Source organism: Sander vitreus, chromosome 12, assembly GCF_031162955.1.
Source record: "Sander vitreus isolate 19-12246 chromosome 12, sanVit1, whole genome shotgun sequence".
NCBI lineage: Eukaryota > Metazoa > Chordata > Actinopteri > Perciformes > Percidae > Sander > Sander vitreus.
In genome coordinates this window covers 18870190-18884938 of record NC_135866.1, presented here as the reverse complement: position 1 = coordinate 18884938, position 14749 = coordinate 18870190, and the positions used below count along the sequence as shown (strand labels likewise).

Here is a 14749-nt window from a genome sequence, read left to right as displayed (position 1 = left end):
GGCAGATAAGCCTCCGCTAATTAGCAATTTTTTAATAGTGAAGCCGATTATTAAAAAGACTGTTGTAAAGGTCACATTTTGGTTACTGGTCTCAGTTCAGTTAGCACAGACAATGTAACATTAATACCACTGCAGTCTTTCCCAGTAATAAGATGTGCTGCTGAAGTGCAGGAAAAACTAAATCTATACCGTCTGAAGGTTTTGCCACACACTTAATCAGTCACACAGCTTTTCATCGTTTTCATTTAATGTTTCTTAAAATATTTGGAGCAAACAAACCGTTTTGCATTGGCTGCATTTAATCTAATATCACACAAGGACACCTATTAGACCTGACAGGAGGTGTTACAGTCAAGTTTATTCAACCATGAATGTTTCATATAAACAAGTGTGCACATAGGGAAGACCTTGACCTCAAGGTCCCGATCCTAAACCAAACGTCTACCTGAGATTCAATTCAGTTCACCTATTCACGTGGTATTCACATCACAATGTAGAGAAACAATTCTAGACTATTTCGATTTCTGTGGCATATTTTAATGCTACAGTACAACGTGTCAGACATTAGTTCTCAGTGACAGTTTTGGCAATTCTATAAGCTACAATGGTTTGTACTGTTATACGAAAGAAAAGTTCAAACCCATCAGATCAGATTTTCTTTTTGTTGTTACAAATCTTTACTAAATCGTCTTACAAGTCTTTAGTATTGCTCTTGCTACATTGAAAAAATAGAAAAATTACATCTGAATATTGAGCTGTGGATGTGGTATTTATAAAGAGCCTTGCTCTTGAGTGTTCATGGCTATGTTTCAATAGTCCTTAGCTGCTTACTTTCCACGTTGTCTTTCCTCTGTAATAGCCAGCTTCACATAAGCAATCAGAGAAGAAGGACGTAGCAAAGAACAAGACATCAGACAGTTTTCAGAAGCTCATCAGCAAAAAATTGAGTCTAGGATTCTGTAGAGGTACTGGCTGTCACCAGATTATCCTATCCCTGAGCTTCTTCCTCCGCTGCTGCTGCGTCCAATGCTACTTCCTGTTCGGTGGCCACTAAAGAAGTGTCTGTGTCGGGGGCTTCGAAGGACTCGCCCCCCAGGTCTGCCAGTTTGATGTAGCCCTTACTGTTGGAGCGCTCCAGACGAGGGCAGCTGAAGCGCCTGGCTCTGTCGCCTTGACGACCCACAGACACAGACAGGCTGCAGCGGCGTGCAGACCTGGGCTGATCCGTGAGGGAGTTGAGCGACAGCCGTGAACCCATCGCCCTGGCAACAGGTGAAGGTGGAGGAAACAACTCGGTCCACTGTGGTTGAGGCTGAGCCTGCGGCACCCCCTGTTGGTCAGCTGTGTCTGTGGTTATGTCCTCGTGGCTCTGATGGGGCAGGGGGGGATCTGTTGTTGTTGCCGTTGAGGCATCCTTCTCCTTGGCGTCCGTCTCGTCGGTCTGGCTGCTGCTGGCTTGTCCTTCCTCGCTCATGGTTTCAGCAGCAGCCTCAATAACGACCCCTTCCTCTGAGTGTCCCTCTGGCTCCGCTCTCTCAGACTCCTCCACCTCACAGTTGTTCAGTTTGATCACAGGGAGGGTGAAAGCGTTTACAGAGGAGGTGACGATGGAGGTGGTCTCCCATTGTCGCGGCTGCGGGGCCTGCTCGCTGCTATTGCTGTAGTCTTTGTAGATGCTGTAGACAGTGTCCGTGAAGGTCTGGACATCTCGGGACCAGCTCCGAGGCCTGCTGGCCAACGACGGGCGTCTGAACACATCATCGCCGCCTAACTCGCTCTGGAAACTGAGTCCAGTGGAGGGCCAGGAGCTGCGGGTAAGCATCCCACTTGCAGGGAATGAGCCTGACGGGCCCTCAGCACTCCTCGACTGCGTGTAGTTCACCAAACCATTTAGAGGCGAATACTCCTTTGACCGTATGCTGTGTAGATCTATTACGGTGGAGTAGATATCCCTCAGGTTGATGATTTTGGTTTTCTTGTCTCGGTTTTCATGGAGGACTGCATTGGCGCAGATAAAGAGGAAAATGCCGATTCCCATCACCAGTGGTCCGAAGACTTTTAGATTGTCTGAGTACAGGTAATTATTCAGGAAGTCACACAGGAAACCACAGTGGCGGGAGGAGTCGGGGGCGCTGCTGTTAGAATGGCTCTGGTTGAATAAACTTGTCTGTCCGGAGGGAGGCTTATTATGGGTCAAGTTAGAGGAAACAGGTGGACTTTTGGAGTAGCTCATCTTGTTGGCGTGGTATCCTCCAGTTCTGCGGCGCTCCTGGTACTGCTGCTGGTTCTGGCTGGGCCAGTAGCCCAGGACTGCCATGGAAATCCCCACCATGAGAACTATAACTCCCACAGCAGCCACAAAACCGGCCGGGGAGCACAGATTGAGCTTCCCCTTTACCACCACCACATCGTTCTTCTTCTTTTTCTTGGATTTCCGCTTCCTTTTGTTTTCCGCTCGGTTTTTAGAGCGGAGGGAATCCTGGCGCCTGTTCATGCGCAGCAGGCCACCTGTGGCTATCATGTTGGCGATTGGACAGCAGGCTTGTCACTCAACCTGGCAGGACACAAAGTAGAAACGAGAGAACATTAGGTTAATGATTTACACGATAAGAAGGTTTAGACATTTAGAGCCACAGATTGAATATGTATATTCCAATAAGAGATTATTTTCTCAGTCAGCGTTTTACTATGAGCACTTGGTTCCATGAACACACATATTTCTGCCACAATTAGAACAGTTTTGGTTATTTCACATGATAGATTATTTATGTATTTCTTTATTCCATGTGATCTTCTAACTGATTTGAAATGGGCTGGACTCAATTGGAAAAACACAATGTCACGTACTTCCGAGCATCAATCAAATCTGATGCAGCAACACCCGCACAGTCCTGATGAAGCAGTTTTTGAAGAGGTCAAACTCTTAAAACCTACAGATGGGTTAAAGTTTTTTTCTTTGTCATGAATATTTAGTGTTTTAGAGAAATAATTAAGATTCAAAGCCAAGTTTTCAGGGGCTTTAATATTCCAGCGTGGGAATACTGGTTGGTTACTGGGGCAAAATGGGTTGTAAGAAAAGGGGAGGGGATCCAGGATCCACAAGCGAGTTAATCCTTTGCACCAATGGCAGATGCAATATTAGTCATCAGATGGTCAGTAAACCAACAGATAACATCCATCTCTGCTGGATCTATAAATACAATGATGTAAGCAAAACAGAGACAAATACCCAAGTTGACAGCGGAGAACAAGGAGTGCTATTTATCTATGTTCAGCTGTACCGGTGCGATATCAGCCTATGAAAATGTAATGTGTTCAGACAGGAGGCCAGCAGGCATGTTCTCTCCACCTCACTCTCGCTTCCTTACACTCCTTCTCTTTCTGCCTCTCCTCTGTGGCACCAACCTCTCCCACCAACACTATCACTCCTGCTTTGCACCCAGATCCACTTCACCATCAACCAAACGCAGCTGTGCTTCAAGATGACAATGTCCTTCACATACGGCACATTACAGAAGGCAAATATGAGCTATTAGCTATTTGTTTACACACCGACACTGCCTCTGCCACATAAGATATTTGCATTTGTTTTCTGATTATGCAGCATAGTAGCTGTGGTCCAAAGGGCAATGAAGCCACCAACACTTATCATGATTACAGACATCTGCTGATGAGATCCAACCACATGTGGTGAATGATAATGGGAGGAAAAGGCTGATTAATTAGGCAGACATTCCGTCCTTGATTGCGCTGGTAGCTAGGTATTTGATTTGACTAATCACGCCTAATTGTGTATGACTTAGGGCTTAGGTTCATGAATAACTTATTCCACAAATTCCTTTCAGAGCAGCAATTAATAAAACGTTTTCAAAGGTTGCTCTGGGTGTTGCTCTATCAACCTTAGCAGTCAAAAATAATAGTCATCCCTTTGTGATCCAAGTTCCCACGGAAAGTAGAAGAACACAGAGCTCTGCACCTGAGCTTCAGCAAACAACACACCGGTACTCAGCTGCTGTTTATAGCGACTTTCTCAGTATATCGCATTCAATAACCACTCAAAAGCCTCCCGGGCGAGAGCACGTCAACCTGCACTAAAACTGATAAAGCGTAGGCGGACCTCTCTCTATGTTTGGAAGGAGAAGGGGAGCAGTAACGTGGATCAGAAGTGGGTGTGGACAAGTCGGACTGTGTCTCTGTCTGCGGTGCTGAACAGGAAGCTGCCAACTACTCGGTTTGGCTCCCTAAAAGCTCCCCGCTCGTCTGGCAGGATGGAGAGGAGGCCGGCTAACGCTGCAGTCCGTCTAAGCTGCGGGGGCGCATATTTTCGCGCAATGTTGCATGAGTAATCGACTGTTGACATTACAGCGCATCTGTTTCCCTTCTGTTGGAAAAGCCCGTAAAGCAAATATACGAGGTGCCGTGTGTGGAGGTTGGAGGTGTCCTGAAAATGTCCAGAGCCACAGCGACGCATCTCGCTCCAGCACAAAGCCAAACACTGTATTATTTGGCTTACAAGGTGCAGACAGATGACAAACATCCACACCTCTTCCACGGCCTGACGAAGCAAATGGTTTCATAACTAACGCTACAACTAGAGCTGTGTGGTAATAATCATACCTTTATTTAAACGCAGGAGTCTCTCATTTGTCTTACTAACTTATTAAAAAACGGTAGGATGTTTAATTGCAACACCAGAGCCGTGAAAAAAAGTTTAACTGGGGAAATAGATCCACATCTATAATTTTGCTATTTTCTCATTCCACCACCATTTTTTTACTTTGTCTCTTGAATATTTGACAGATGATGTATTAAATATCTAAGACAGACCGAAATATCTCCACAAAACTGCAACAAAATCATCATTTTAATCTCAAGGATAAAAGTAAACGGACTGGAGTGCGCATTGTCCAACGTCTTCCTGACATAAAAACTCTTGTCCGTCGATTTATTCGAGATCAAAAACAGGCTACTCCCCAACTAAACCTATCTGTTACACAATTGTAAGTCTTCCTAAACCCTGTTTTTTATTTCATTGGAATCAATGTGGAATCAGATTAAACACGAAAGAAGCACGGATATCCAGCTGGAGGTAAAGACGCAGGAGGTGAGGAAAAATAATAATAATAATAATAATAATAATAATAATAAAACAGCGAGTCTCTTACCAGAAATTGATGGTTGACAATCAAACATTTTCAAAGGCGCACACTCGTTCAGCTGTGCATGTCGTGTTGCGCCACTTTGGTGCCGAATCTGGAAGAGTGGTTTCCAGTTGAACGCCGACTCACAATAGACCGGCAGGGGCGGGCCAACTGCATTTCTATTGGCGGCGATTATTGGGCAACGTGAAAAACGAGGGCTGCTCAGGACATTTATCATACTCTATGTTAAACTCCACACGCTTCCAGATATATTTTTTAATAGATTTTCTTACAAGTTTGGACACAATAATCAGTAACCGTCTGAATTTAAACTTAATCTGTATATTAAAGACATGACAGCATCTTTGTCACAGTCTATAGCTTAATTGTTACACAATGGTCTGGGAATTTGTAGCAATGACAAAATGCATACAGGCTTTTTTGTTTTGCATACATGCATATCTCTGAGAAATACAATGCATGAATAAGTTGCTGTGTTATGGGTTTCAAATAGTGTAGGTGAAGTCAGAGGAAGGCTCATTTAAATAGCCTACACCAAATTCATCATCTCTTACATGATGTGCCTTCCTCGCTCTACCTTTCTCCCTTGGGTTACATGGCTATAATTGCTTATATGCTGCGTCCCCATGTTTAACCAAATGAAATATGACAGAGTCCAGATGTGTTTCTGTGATGTGAGGCTGGAGACAGAGGAAGCAGCTACACACTGGGCAGGAGGGGGAGCATGCACTACAAAGCTGATGTTCTAGAGAGCTGACTTCAAATTTATGACCCAGAAATGTGTTTTGTTTACAGCATAAATTAGAGGAAAGGAACAGAGAAAACTCCGGTATGAATGCCGCAGTTGGAGTCAAAGTATACACAGACATGGGGAATAATCTGTTTTTTTTAATGAGACTTTAATGAGTCTTTAATCCATGCTGTTAACCGTCCAGTGCTGTGTAGGTCTGCAGGTCTGGAGCAGCTTTCAGTATAGCTCTAAGCTTGTGCAATATATATAGTAGGAGGATACTGACACAGAACAGATGTTTCTGAGCTTCTAACAGGGACTTAAAATGTTTTAAGCCCGTGACACACCAACCCAACGGCCGACCGTCGGCAGAAAAGGCAGTCGGACTGATCAGTCGGCTCCCCAAGGTCCAAAAAGTGCCTTGGAACACACCGAAGCGACGCAGTCTTGAGCGTACATTCTGCGTGTGCGCGAGCCGTAATACAAAACATGAAAACCGTAAATGACAACGCGTCACGTGGGTCTGGCTTCTCCAGCAGATAGTAATGGCGGCTTGTTCGAAATACGATCTCGTATTTTACGAAAATAGTTTACTGAAACGTGTTTCTGAAAACATTTTAAGTGAGAAATAGGCCCTACAGTTGCTGAATCTGTCTTCATTTCAGATCGACAAAGGTCAGTTTAAAAGACTTTTGTCAGATTTTGAGAGGCATTCGTCACTCATCCCGCTTGTTATTTCCGGTTTAGCGCTCCACCAATCAGATTGGTCATTGAGTCCGACTGCCCGCCCTCTGACCCAGAAAGTCAGGTCGGCCCAAATGAAGGCCGACAGCTCCTCCAACGGACGACGGCACGGAACACACAGAACAGACTCGAGTCACTGACCTTGCCAGACTGTCCGACGGCCGATTATCGGGTTGGTGTGTCAGGGCCATTAAAACTCTGTTACTGCAAACAAATATTCCAAAATATGTTGTTCTGACATATCCAAGAGAGAAAAGCAGCAGCTATTCTAACTTCTAGAAACATGAAATCAATGATATATACTCGACTGAATACAGGGCAAGTGGTTGTACAGGTGGAAGCCTCACCAGCCTGTCCACGTGTCCTTATAACATTATTTATATTAGACTTTCTAAATATACATTTGGAAATAAACTCTTTTAATTTTCACTGCAGAATCCAACTACATCAACACCAGTCAACACCCTTACTCACATCATTTGCACATCAATTCCCCATCTCATATTCAAGAGATTACTTTCCCTCAACAACTCTTGATTGCAATCACTAATCAGTTTGAGAGCATGCTGCCAGATTTACAAGTTACAACTACTTCCTCTGTATTTCAAACAAAGTCTGATTTCACTTTGCCACCCACAAAATGAGGTATTGGATTCACTGAGAGCTCCCTTAAATTGATATTTATTGACAGTGGCTAATGTGCTCTGTGCCAAAGACTTGCTGGCAACTGTTCTGCGTAATATATTAAAGAGGAGGAAACATCTTAAATTCATTACACAATGTAGGGCAATTGAGAAATAATCAGGTTATTGCAAAAGATGCGGCTATTGTTAAATGTTCACATTCTTGCCATCTCATTGTTATGGGAAGTATAGTTTCCATGACCTACAGGTGAAAGATTGCAGACTCTTGCAGAAGCTGCAAAAGATTTACATTAATTTCTGCAGACTTTCCAACTTGCACTAATGACTTTACCTTCACATACTTAATCATTTCTTATCAACACATCCCCAGGTAATTAAACTCACATAGAGCATGGTGATGAACTGGTTATTCTCAGTCATAGAAAGAGAAAAAAAGGGAATATGAAAAAGAGAGAAGACAGGAAGAGCGACTGGAGAGATTTCTGAGCTTTTCGTTATGTCACACTCTGCTAACACTGGGTCTTTCATATTTGGGAGGGGCATTCCCATCCACACTGCAGCAGTAATTCAATAATTATATTTAACCGTGATCATATCATATCTGTCACGGTTATTTAAGACGACTTTCCTGTCCGCCTTGAATGATGGGTCTCCTACACACAGTTCAGCCCCTATACAGTTTTTTTGAGATGCTTATCAATAAAAAGATCATCCCTCACACATCCAAGCTCCCAGGTGACGGTGCACCACGGTAGGGCTCTCATTTACTGTAGTGTCAAAAATAGTGTCAGTTGATCTCCTCCTGAAAATCTAACCAGCTTTGTTACTGTTCTGTATCTGCAAAGCCAGAGCACAGAAGAAGCCATTCACTTTGTCCTCTAGCTTTCTTTTCTTGTCAGACACTCTATGTGCAATATGCTGGCTAACAGCTAAAATATACTGTATAGGCTACTTGACGCAGCACCAGGAGCTGCAGGGGGTTCATTTAATTTCTTAAGCTTGGCTCTATACTGGCTAATTGGGGATGTGGGATATGGGCTTACAGAGAGATCAACTCCCTCCAGGAAACGTTGTCATCATTACTGCCTTACTGCTGCAGGAGTCAGAGGGCTTCGCAGTTGTAGAGAGAAAAGCTGTGCTACTTTCTTAGGCCTTAGAAATAAAGACACAGTTGCTGATAGCTTTTACAGATTTGAGGGTGATGATGGGCCATCGATTTGACTGTAAACAGAACTCTGGTATGAGTTAATGACGAGTGAGATGTGCAATCAGTGCAATCAGAATAAGACATAATGAATTATTCTATAATTTCCTCATGGCCAACAGATCACAAAAAAAGATCACAACCCAAGAATGCATTGGTCCGTCTCTCAATACTTAACGACATCTACCTTGTTCCTGGCACTCAGCCCTAACCCCATTGGCCCCTACTGAACCTGTAAATCTTAAAAATAAAACAAAAATAAATATATATATATATATATATATATATACATACACACACACACACACACACACACACACACATCGTAATTTTATTTTGAAAGAAGGCTGAACATTTTTCTTAAACAGCTGGGCATTGTAGTTTTTAGAAAATGCTACTCAAACAGGAATACATTGACTATTTGTAACAGACTATTTTCAGCTGCGGATTGATACACAGTATGCTGCAGAATGGTGTGTAGATTTGACTAAAAAAACTTCAGAGCCCATGTTCATCGTAATGCAGAACAGTGTGGCTTATTGTTTTACATGTTTTTTGGACAACAATAGCGCTCTATGGCACAGAGAAATAAGATATATCAGGCTTTGGATACACAGACAATACTTGTCAGTGGGCTCAATTTATTGCTGGTTTTAGTCTTTTCATTGGATTTGTTGACATAAAGAAAATATAGAATATGACCACACTTATCCTTTAAGTATACAACCCATTTTTTATACCTGATATATTTTATAACCTGGATTATCTGTTACAATTCCCCAGAGGATCATACTATCAAACTCCAAGATCCTTAAAACAGATGCAATCAGCGCACAAAATACGGACAAGACAAAATAACTGTAAATAAAGTATTCTTCACCAAACCAAAATGTTGTTATTAATAATGAAACACACTTACAACAATCTGACCTTCAGTTTTGGACTGAAGCTCCACCATGTTCAGTATTATGCACAATGCCAACTCAAACTGGAGGAGTTTCTCATAAATCACACCAGAGTTTTCCACCTTAACCACCGTCTGCACCATTATCTGCTCAGGTACTGTAGGAACAAGAGCACCTTTAGATGAATGACCATTAGGGTCCATCTGCAGCTTCTGGTTGTGGCTAATAAGATGCGTGACAGCGTAGCGACTGATACAGGTCAAGGAGACATATGGGCAATTCTGGTTCATCTGTTTCTATGTTCGGCAGCCATGTATCTTTGACATCAGGTGGAGCACTGCGAATGAAACAAGACACCCAGTTGTAGCAGGCACAGGGACCAGTAGCTGGTTCTGGTAGGTTACTAAGGAGAAAGGATCAGGAAAGTGTGTACAAGTGGGAGGGTGGGAGTGGAGAGCAGCGGGTGAACACTTGCTCCCAGCAGGTAGCTGTTTCCCACTGGTGACCTTGTTTTCATTTCCACAGTATCAAACGCTGATGAATAGGCAACCAAGGACCTGAACAGGAATAGAAGCCAGCATTAGCTCACATATCATCAGCTGGAAACAGTAATGGGAATTCATGGGTAAAATATGATGGTAATGGGTTCCTGTAGTGGAAGATTGCCCTACATAGGGAACTCGGACACCTCTTTTTTGCTGAGTTTGCAGACTTTGCTGAGTTGTGCCAATTAAAAAAAAAACAGAAAATGTAAAAACTTACTTTTTTCCACAACTTATACTGAGTATATGCTTATGAAGAGGATAATAAACAGAGTGTGCATTATCTCAACAAAAGACAGTAATTACAATCCACAACATCAAAAGCTCTGATCCTCCTAAACTGCAGGATCATGAATCCTGTAGGCTGAGCAGCTACAAAGAAGCTGTTTTTCCACAGTTTAGCTTCATGGCCACATTTTGCAGTGCAGCGAGGCAGTTGAGCAATCAGAGCTGATTCTTTGGGCTTGTAAGATGCAAGCTTCATATGATCTCAGTAAGAAATCCTTCTTTGATCTCCCATCCTAGATAATATAGGTCATCTCTTCAGGGAGAAACAACAAAGACCAAATGAGGCAGAAAATACCATTCAACCCACCTCGCTGGAGCAAGAAGCAGATAGTCCCACCTATGCAGCTTCATAGACCACAACAAATAGATAGTTCTCTTTTTAGGGTATTTTTAACACAATGGTCCATCAACTGTGTATGGATGAGAGAAAAAGCAATTTAAAAAAAAAAGTGAAATATTGCATTTGTCATTTCGTATTCTGCTGCCTGTATGTGGAGCCTGTTCAGACTGGGTAACCATGGCAACCGTTTTTTAATGGCCTTGCGAAACACCTTAGAAGAGGTTCCTTTTTATCTGGTCTGGAGGGCTGGGACAGAGGCAGTAGAGAATCAAATGAGAGGGAGGAAGAGACAGCTGATGGGTTTGTACATAGAATATTTTTTCAGCTGATGTCTTTGTAAAAAGGTGGACATGCAAAATGGCAAGAATATGGGAAATAAAGAAAAGAGCTGACCCTAAGAGACCAGAGGAAATATGATGACATAAGATATTGTCAGTTTTTATAGCTGAGTCAAATGTCCAGGAAATCCTATTTTGAGATTCTACTTAGAAATATACAATCATTGCATGTGATTCAATGAGACATTCTGGCACTGACATTCATTGTACAGGAGCATGGTCTCCGTGTCCTGGAGGACCAGTCCAGTCATGTGGAATACAGCAGGCGTGAGCATGATGGGAGGGAGGCATAACCAGCTGGGTCTTCTGCAGGGGTGAGTCAGAGCCCATGCCAGGAGCTGACAGGACCAATCAGGGAAGAGCTCAGGCCTAAGCCATGCATGCTAATCTGCCCATCAGAGGAGCCCGGGTCAAGGGTATCTGCAGGGGTTCATTGCCATGGATACAGCAGCAGTCACATGATATTACCTGAACAGGTAAACCAAGTGGAAGGAATGTGATGTCTTGGCATTGGCTGCCTGACCTTCAGTGACGTCACCTCTCCTCAGAACAAGCAGAGGCTGCAGGGTGATAAAGCCAAAATCTTGACATTTTTGATATTTTTATTCGGATGCTTAGTAGCTAAAGCATTGCTTGTATAATGAAGGAATAAAAATGTTTTATGTTTTACAGTGTTCTCTCAAAACAAGTTGTGGAGAAAACAAGAACATTGGGTCTGAAAAAAGAAGAACACAAAGTCTTAAAAACATGTAGGCTATGGCAAAAGAAGTCATTCATCATTTCAGTACAATCCTATAAGGGGATTTTTGGCTAATGTGGACAGTTTGTCTTCTTCACAGCTCCACTCCTATTTTCAGTTGTGTGACACATATGGTGTTACCTCAACTTTATGGTTTCGAAGGTGGTTTGATGGGAGACCAACAAGAAAACTCCGCAGAGTGAGTTATTTATAGATAGATAGATAGATAGATAGATAGATAGATGGATAGATAGATAGATGGATAGATAGATAGATAGATATTATTGTCCACTGGGGAAATTTGTTTTCACAGTCAGTTTCTCTTCTTTTGGATTAAGCTCTTTAAGCTCATCAAGAGGCTCCACTGAGTCACCAGAGCGAGTGACACGGAAACATCATTAAATGTTAAATAGATGTGAGATTTGGGATAAAGGACGTCATTGTTTTATTTTGACTTTGGAGAGTCAAATATGCTGTAAATTTGACGACATGGATTCTCTCCAAAAGCGATGTGCTTATTCATCCAACAATAGTCTTTTTCAATGCATATTTTTTTAGCACATTAATCACTTATCTCCATCACAACATTCCCAGTTATGTAGCAACTGCCTGAAAATATATTTCCAATCAAAAGGGTTTAATCTCGGTTGTCGACCTAACACAACCACTTTTGACTGCTTTTATCCGGAGCATCTTTGAGGTCATTCATCTTTTTATATGCTAATATTTTAATCAGCATTTCCCAATGAATTAAGGCTTGGCAGGGCTCAGACTCATTTGTATTATCGGGCAAATTAACCTTTACGGCTGGAAGGACAGCTGAAAATCCTAACGGTCCAAATGTAATCAGAAGATAGTAATTTTTCCTCTGCACACTGAATGATATGAATTGAGTAACGACATGTCTGTGGTGTAGTTAAGCAATAGGTGATATCGTTCCACATATTGGATTATTGACCTACATTCAGACCTTTCATAACCATAAACAAGCAATACAATAAAACAAATTAGCTATAAACATGATTGTGACCTCACTTTAACACACTGGCAGCATTATGGACATTAAATAAATACTGATTATGTGTTATTCTCATATCTCCTCAGGGAGAGGGAGAGGTCATAGGGCTCATTGATACCTGATACACAACCTGTTTTGTGAATGATCTGCATTAAAAGGTGACATAAAAAAGAAAAGAATAGTTAGGAAGAGACACAAAGCAAAGCAGAGTAAAGTTTGATCAAAGAGCAGGACGGCAAAACTTATATAGGGCATTGTGCTACGCAGGGAAGCAAAGAACATCAAAGGAAATAAACATTTTCAGCCTGCTTTTAAACAATGGTAAACCCACATTTACTGATTTTTTTGGGGACGTGGGGTGGCACAACGTGCTGTAAACACAACTCTGACATATTATCATCTAGATAGTTGATATGGCGAACGTTGTAGCAAACTGTTTTAGTATTTTAACATCCAGCAGATACAGAGTATTAGTATTAGCATCTATTTGGTGCTGTGTTTCTGGCCAACTGATGAACCTAAGTCCAATTTCACTCTCCCTCCAGCTCTGTTATTGGTCTGCAGGGAAATATCTGTCTAAATGCTTAACCATGTTCACCAGCTAGTCACTAGCTGTTTTTATCTGCTGCTTGGTGCTCAGCCGTTAGCATACAGGTTTTTTGTTTGTTATCAGAGCTCTCGCTGAAAACAGCTGCCTGCTGCATCTGGAAATGATGCTGATGAGAGCGTGAGAGTGAAGCAAAACCGTTTTGGCGACGTAAAACCAAAACAATGAGCTGAAAGATGTTGAAACTGAGGTGAAATGCAACGTAGGGGATTACATTCTCTGTGGGTTTATCACTAAGAGCTACCCCTTTCTCATACACTTAGTTATTTGATCCATTTTTAATATGAAATATTGATTAGAGCAGCTTTAATATAGTACCACATCTAATGCAATCTGTTAAAATGTTCCAGCAGCTAGGATTATAAAAACCAAAAGCATCCTCTGACGAGGGCATTGCAGTAACTTCAACTGACATGGTAAATTCAAAATTCTCTGCAGTTACCTGTGACAAGAAGCCTTTTACTTGAGATATCTTGTATTTTTAGCCATGCTTGCAGCGTGGCTCTAGGGATGGCAATGTCAGTCAGCTGGTCGGTCCACACCTTTGTGACTGTAATAAAACTACAACCATTAGATTGATTGCTTTTGTTATGTTGGTAACATGGTTGTGGCAAGGTAAGGTTATATATAATCAACAATAACACCCAGATAACCTTTGTGGTAAACCTCATCATATTTCCTGGAAATATTTTTTTTACAGTACTGGTCATTATAGTAAACAATCCCCACTGCCAAAAAGCCTCCAAACATGATGAGTGCGGGCAGCAGAACATGGGTAAAAACACTCAGACATGCTGTACACTCTACCATTATCACCTTCTGCTGCCTGGGAGAGCGTGAGTTAGAGACAAAAAACTGGAGAGAGTCAGAAGTGAGGGAAATACAACAAAGCAGGCTGTATACTGGCATCACTTTCCTCTGAAACACACTTAGAGCTGTGAAGTGTGGCAGGACAATGACTGATCGGCTCTTTTGTTTTAACTACGTTATCGACACAGATAGTTGTTTATGTGCTCTGACTTTGCTTTATGTTAATGCACATCGCGCCCTTGTTGTGCATCATCAACTATTCACCATATATTTGGATGTTCTGTATATAAAAATCAATGAACAAGAAGTTCATAGCTGTCCGGGCCCCCAACTCTCACTTCTCTCATAGCGTTGTTTTCAGCCAAAGCAGAAAATGCTCTAAAAACCCAAACTACCCTACCTGCTCAGCATCAAACAACAGACAGACACAGTTAGCAACTAACTTGTGAACATAGTGGAGCATTTAGCTGCTAAAAAATTGTAAAGACCATAAACAGATTTAAAAGATAGCCTAGGTAATTTAGCACATACACTCACCAGGTAGACAGGAACTCAACTCTCAATCAATGCTATGCTAGTCTTGCTCTGTAACTGCTGGATGTGTAAATATGCAACTGTTTGCTAACAAGTTCACCATATCAATTGAAAAGGTGGTCATAAGTCAATGTTCAGTTAATG

General features: G+C 42.0%; 1 protein-coding gene across 1 annotated transcript; it reads right to left on the bottom strand.

The window, feature by feature from the left end:
• Positions 1 to 241: 241 nt before the first annotated feature.
• On the bottom strand, positions 242 to 5266 carry tmem200cb (transmembrane protein 200C, genome duplicate b). Its single transcript, XM_078263527.1, has 2 exons — positions 5166 to 5266; positions 242 to 2554 (listed from the first exon to the last, which is right to left on the bottom strand). Exon 2 carries the CDS (start codon positions 2519 to 2521, stop codon positions 989 to 991), a length of 1533 nt encoding a protein of 510 aa, XP_078119653.1. The 5' UTR covers positions 2522 to 2554; positions 5166 to 5266; the 3' UTR covers positions 242 to 988.
• Between the last annotated feature and the right edge of the window lie 9483 nt (positions 5267 to 14749).

Bases quoted from the DNA above. Each gene is read 5' to 3' on its own strand.
- tmem200cb (XM_078263527.1), bottom strand. From the start codon at position 2,521: ATGATAGCCACAGGTGGCCTGCTGCGCATGAACAGGCGCCAGGATTCC.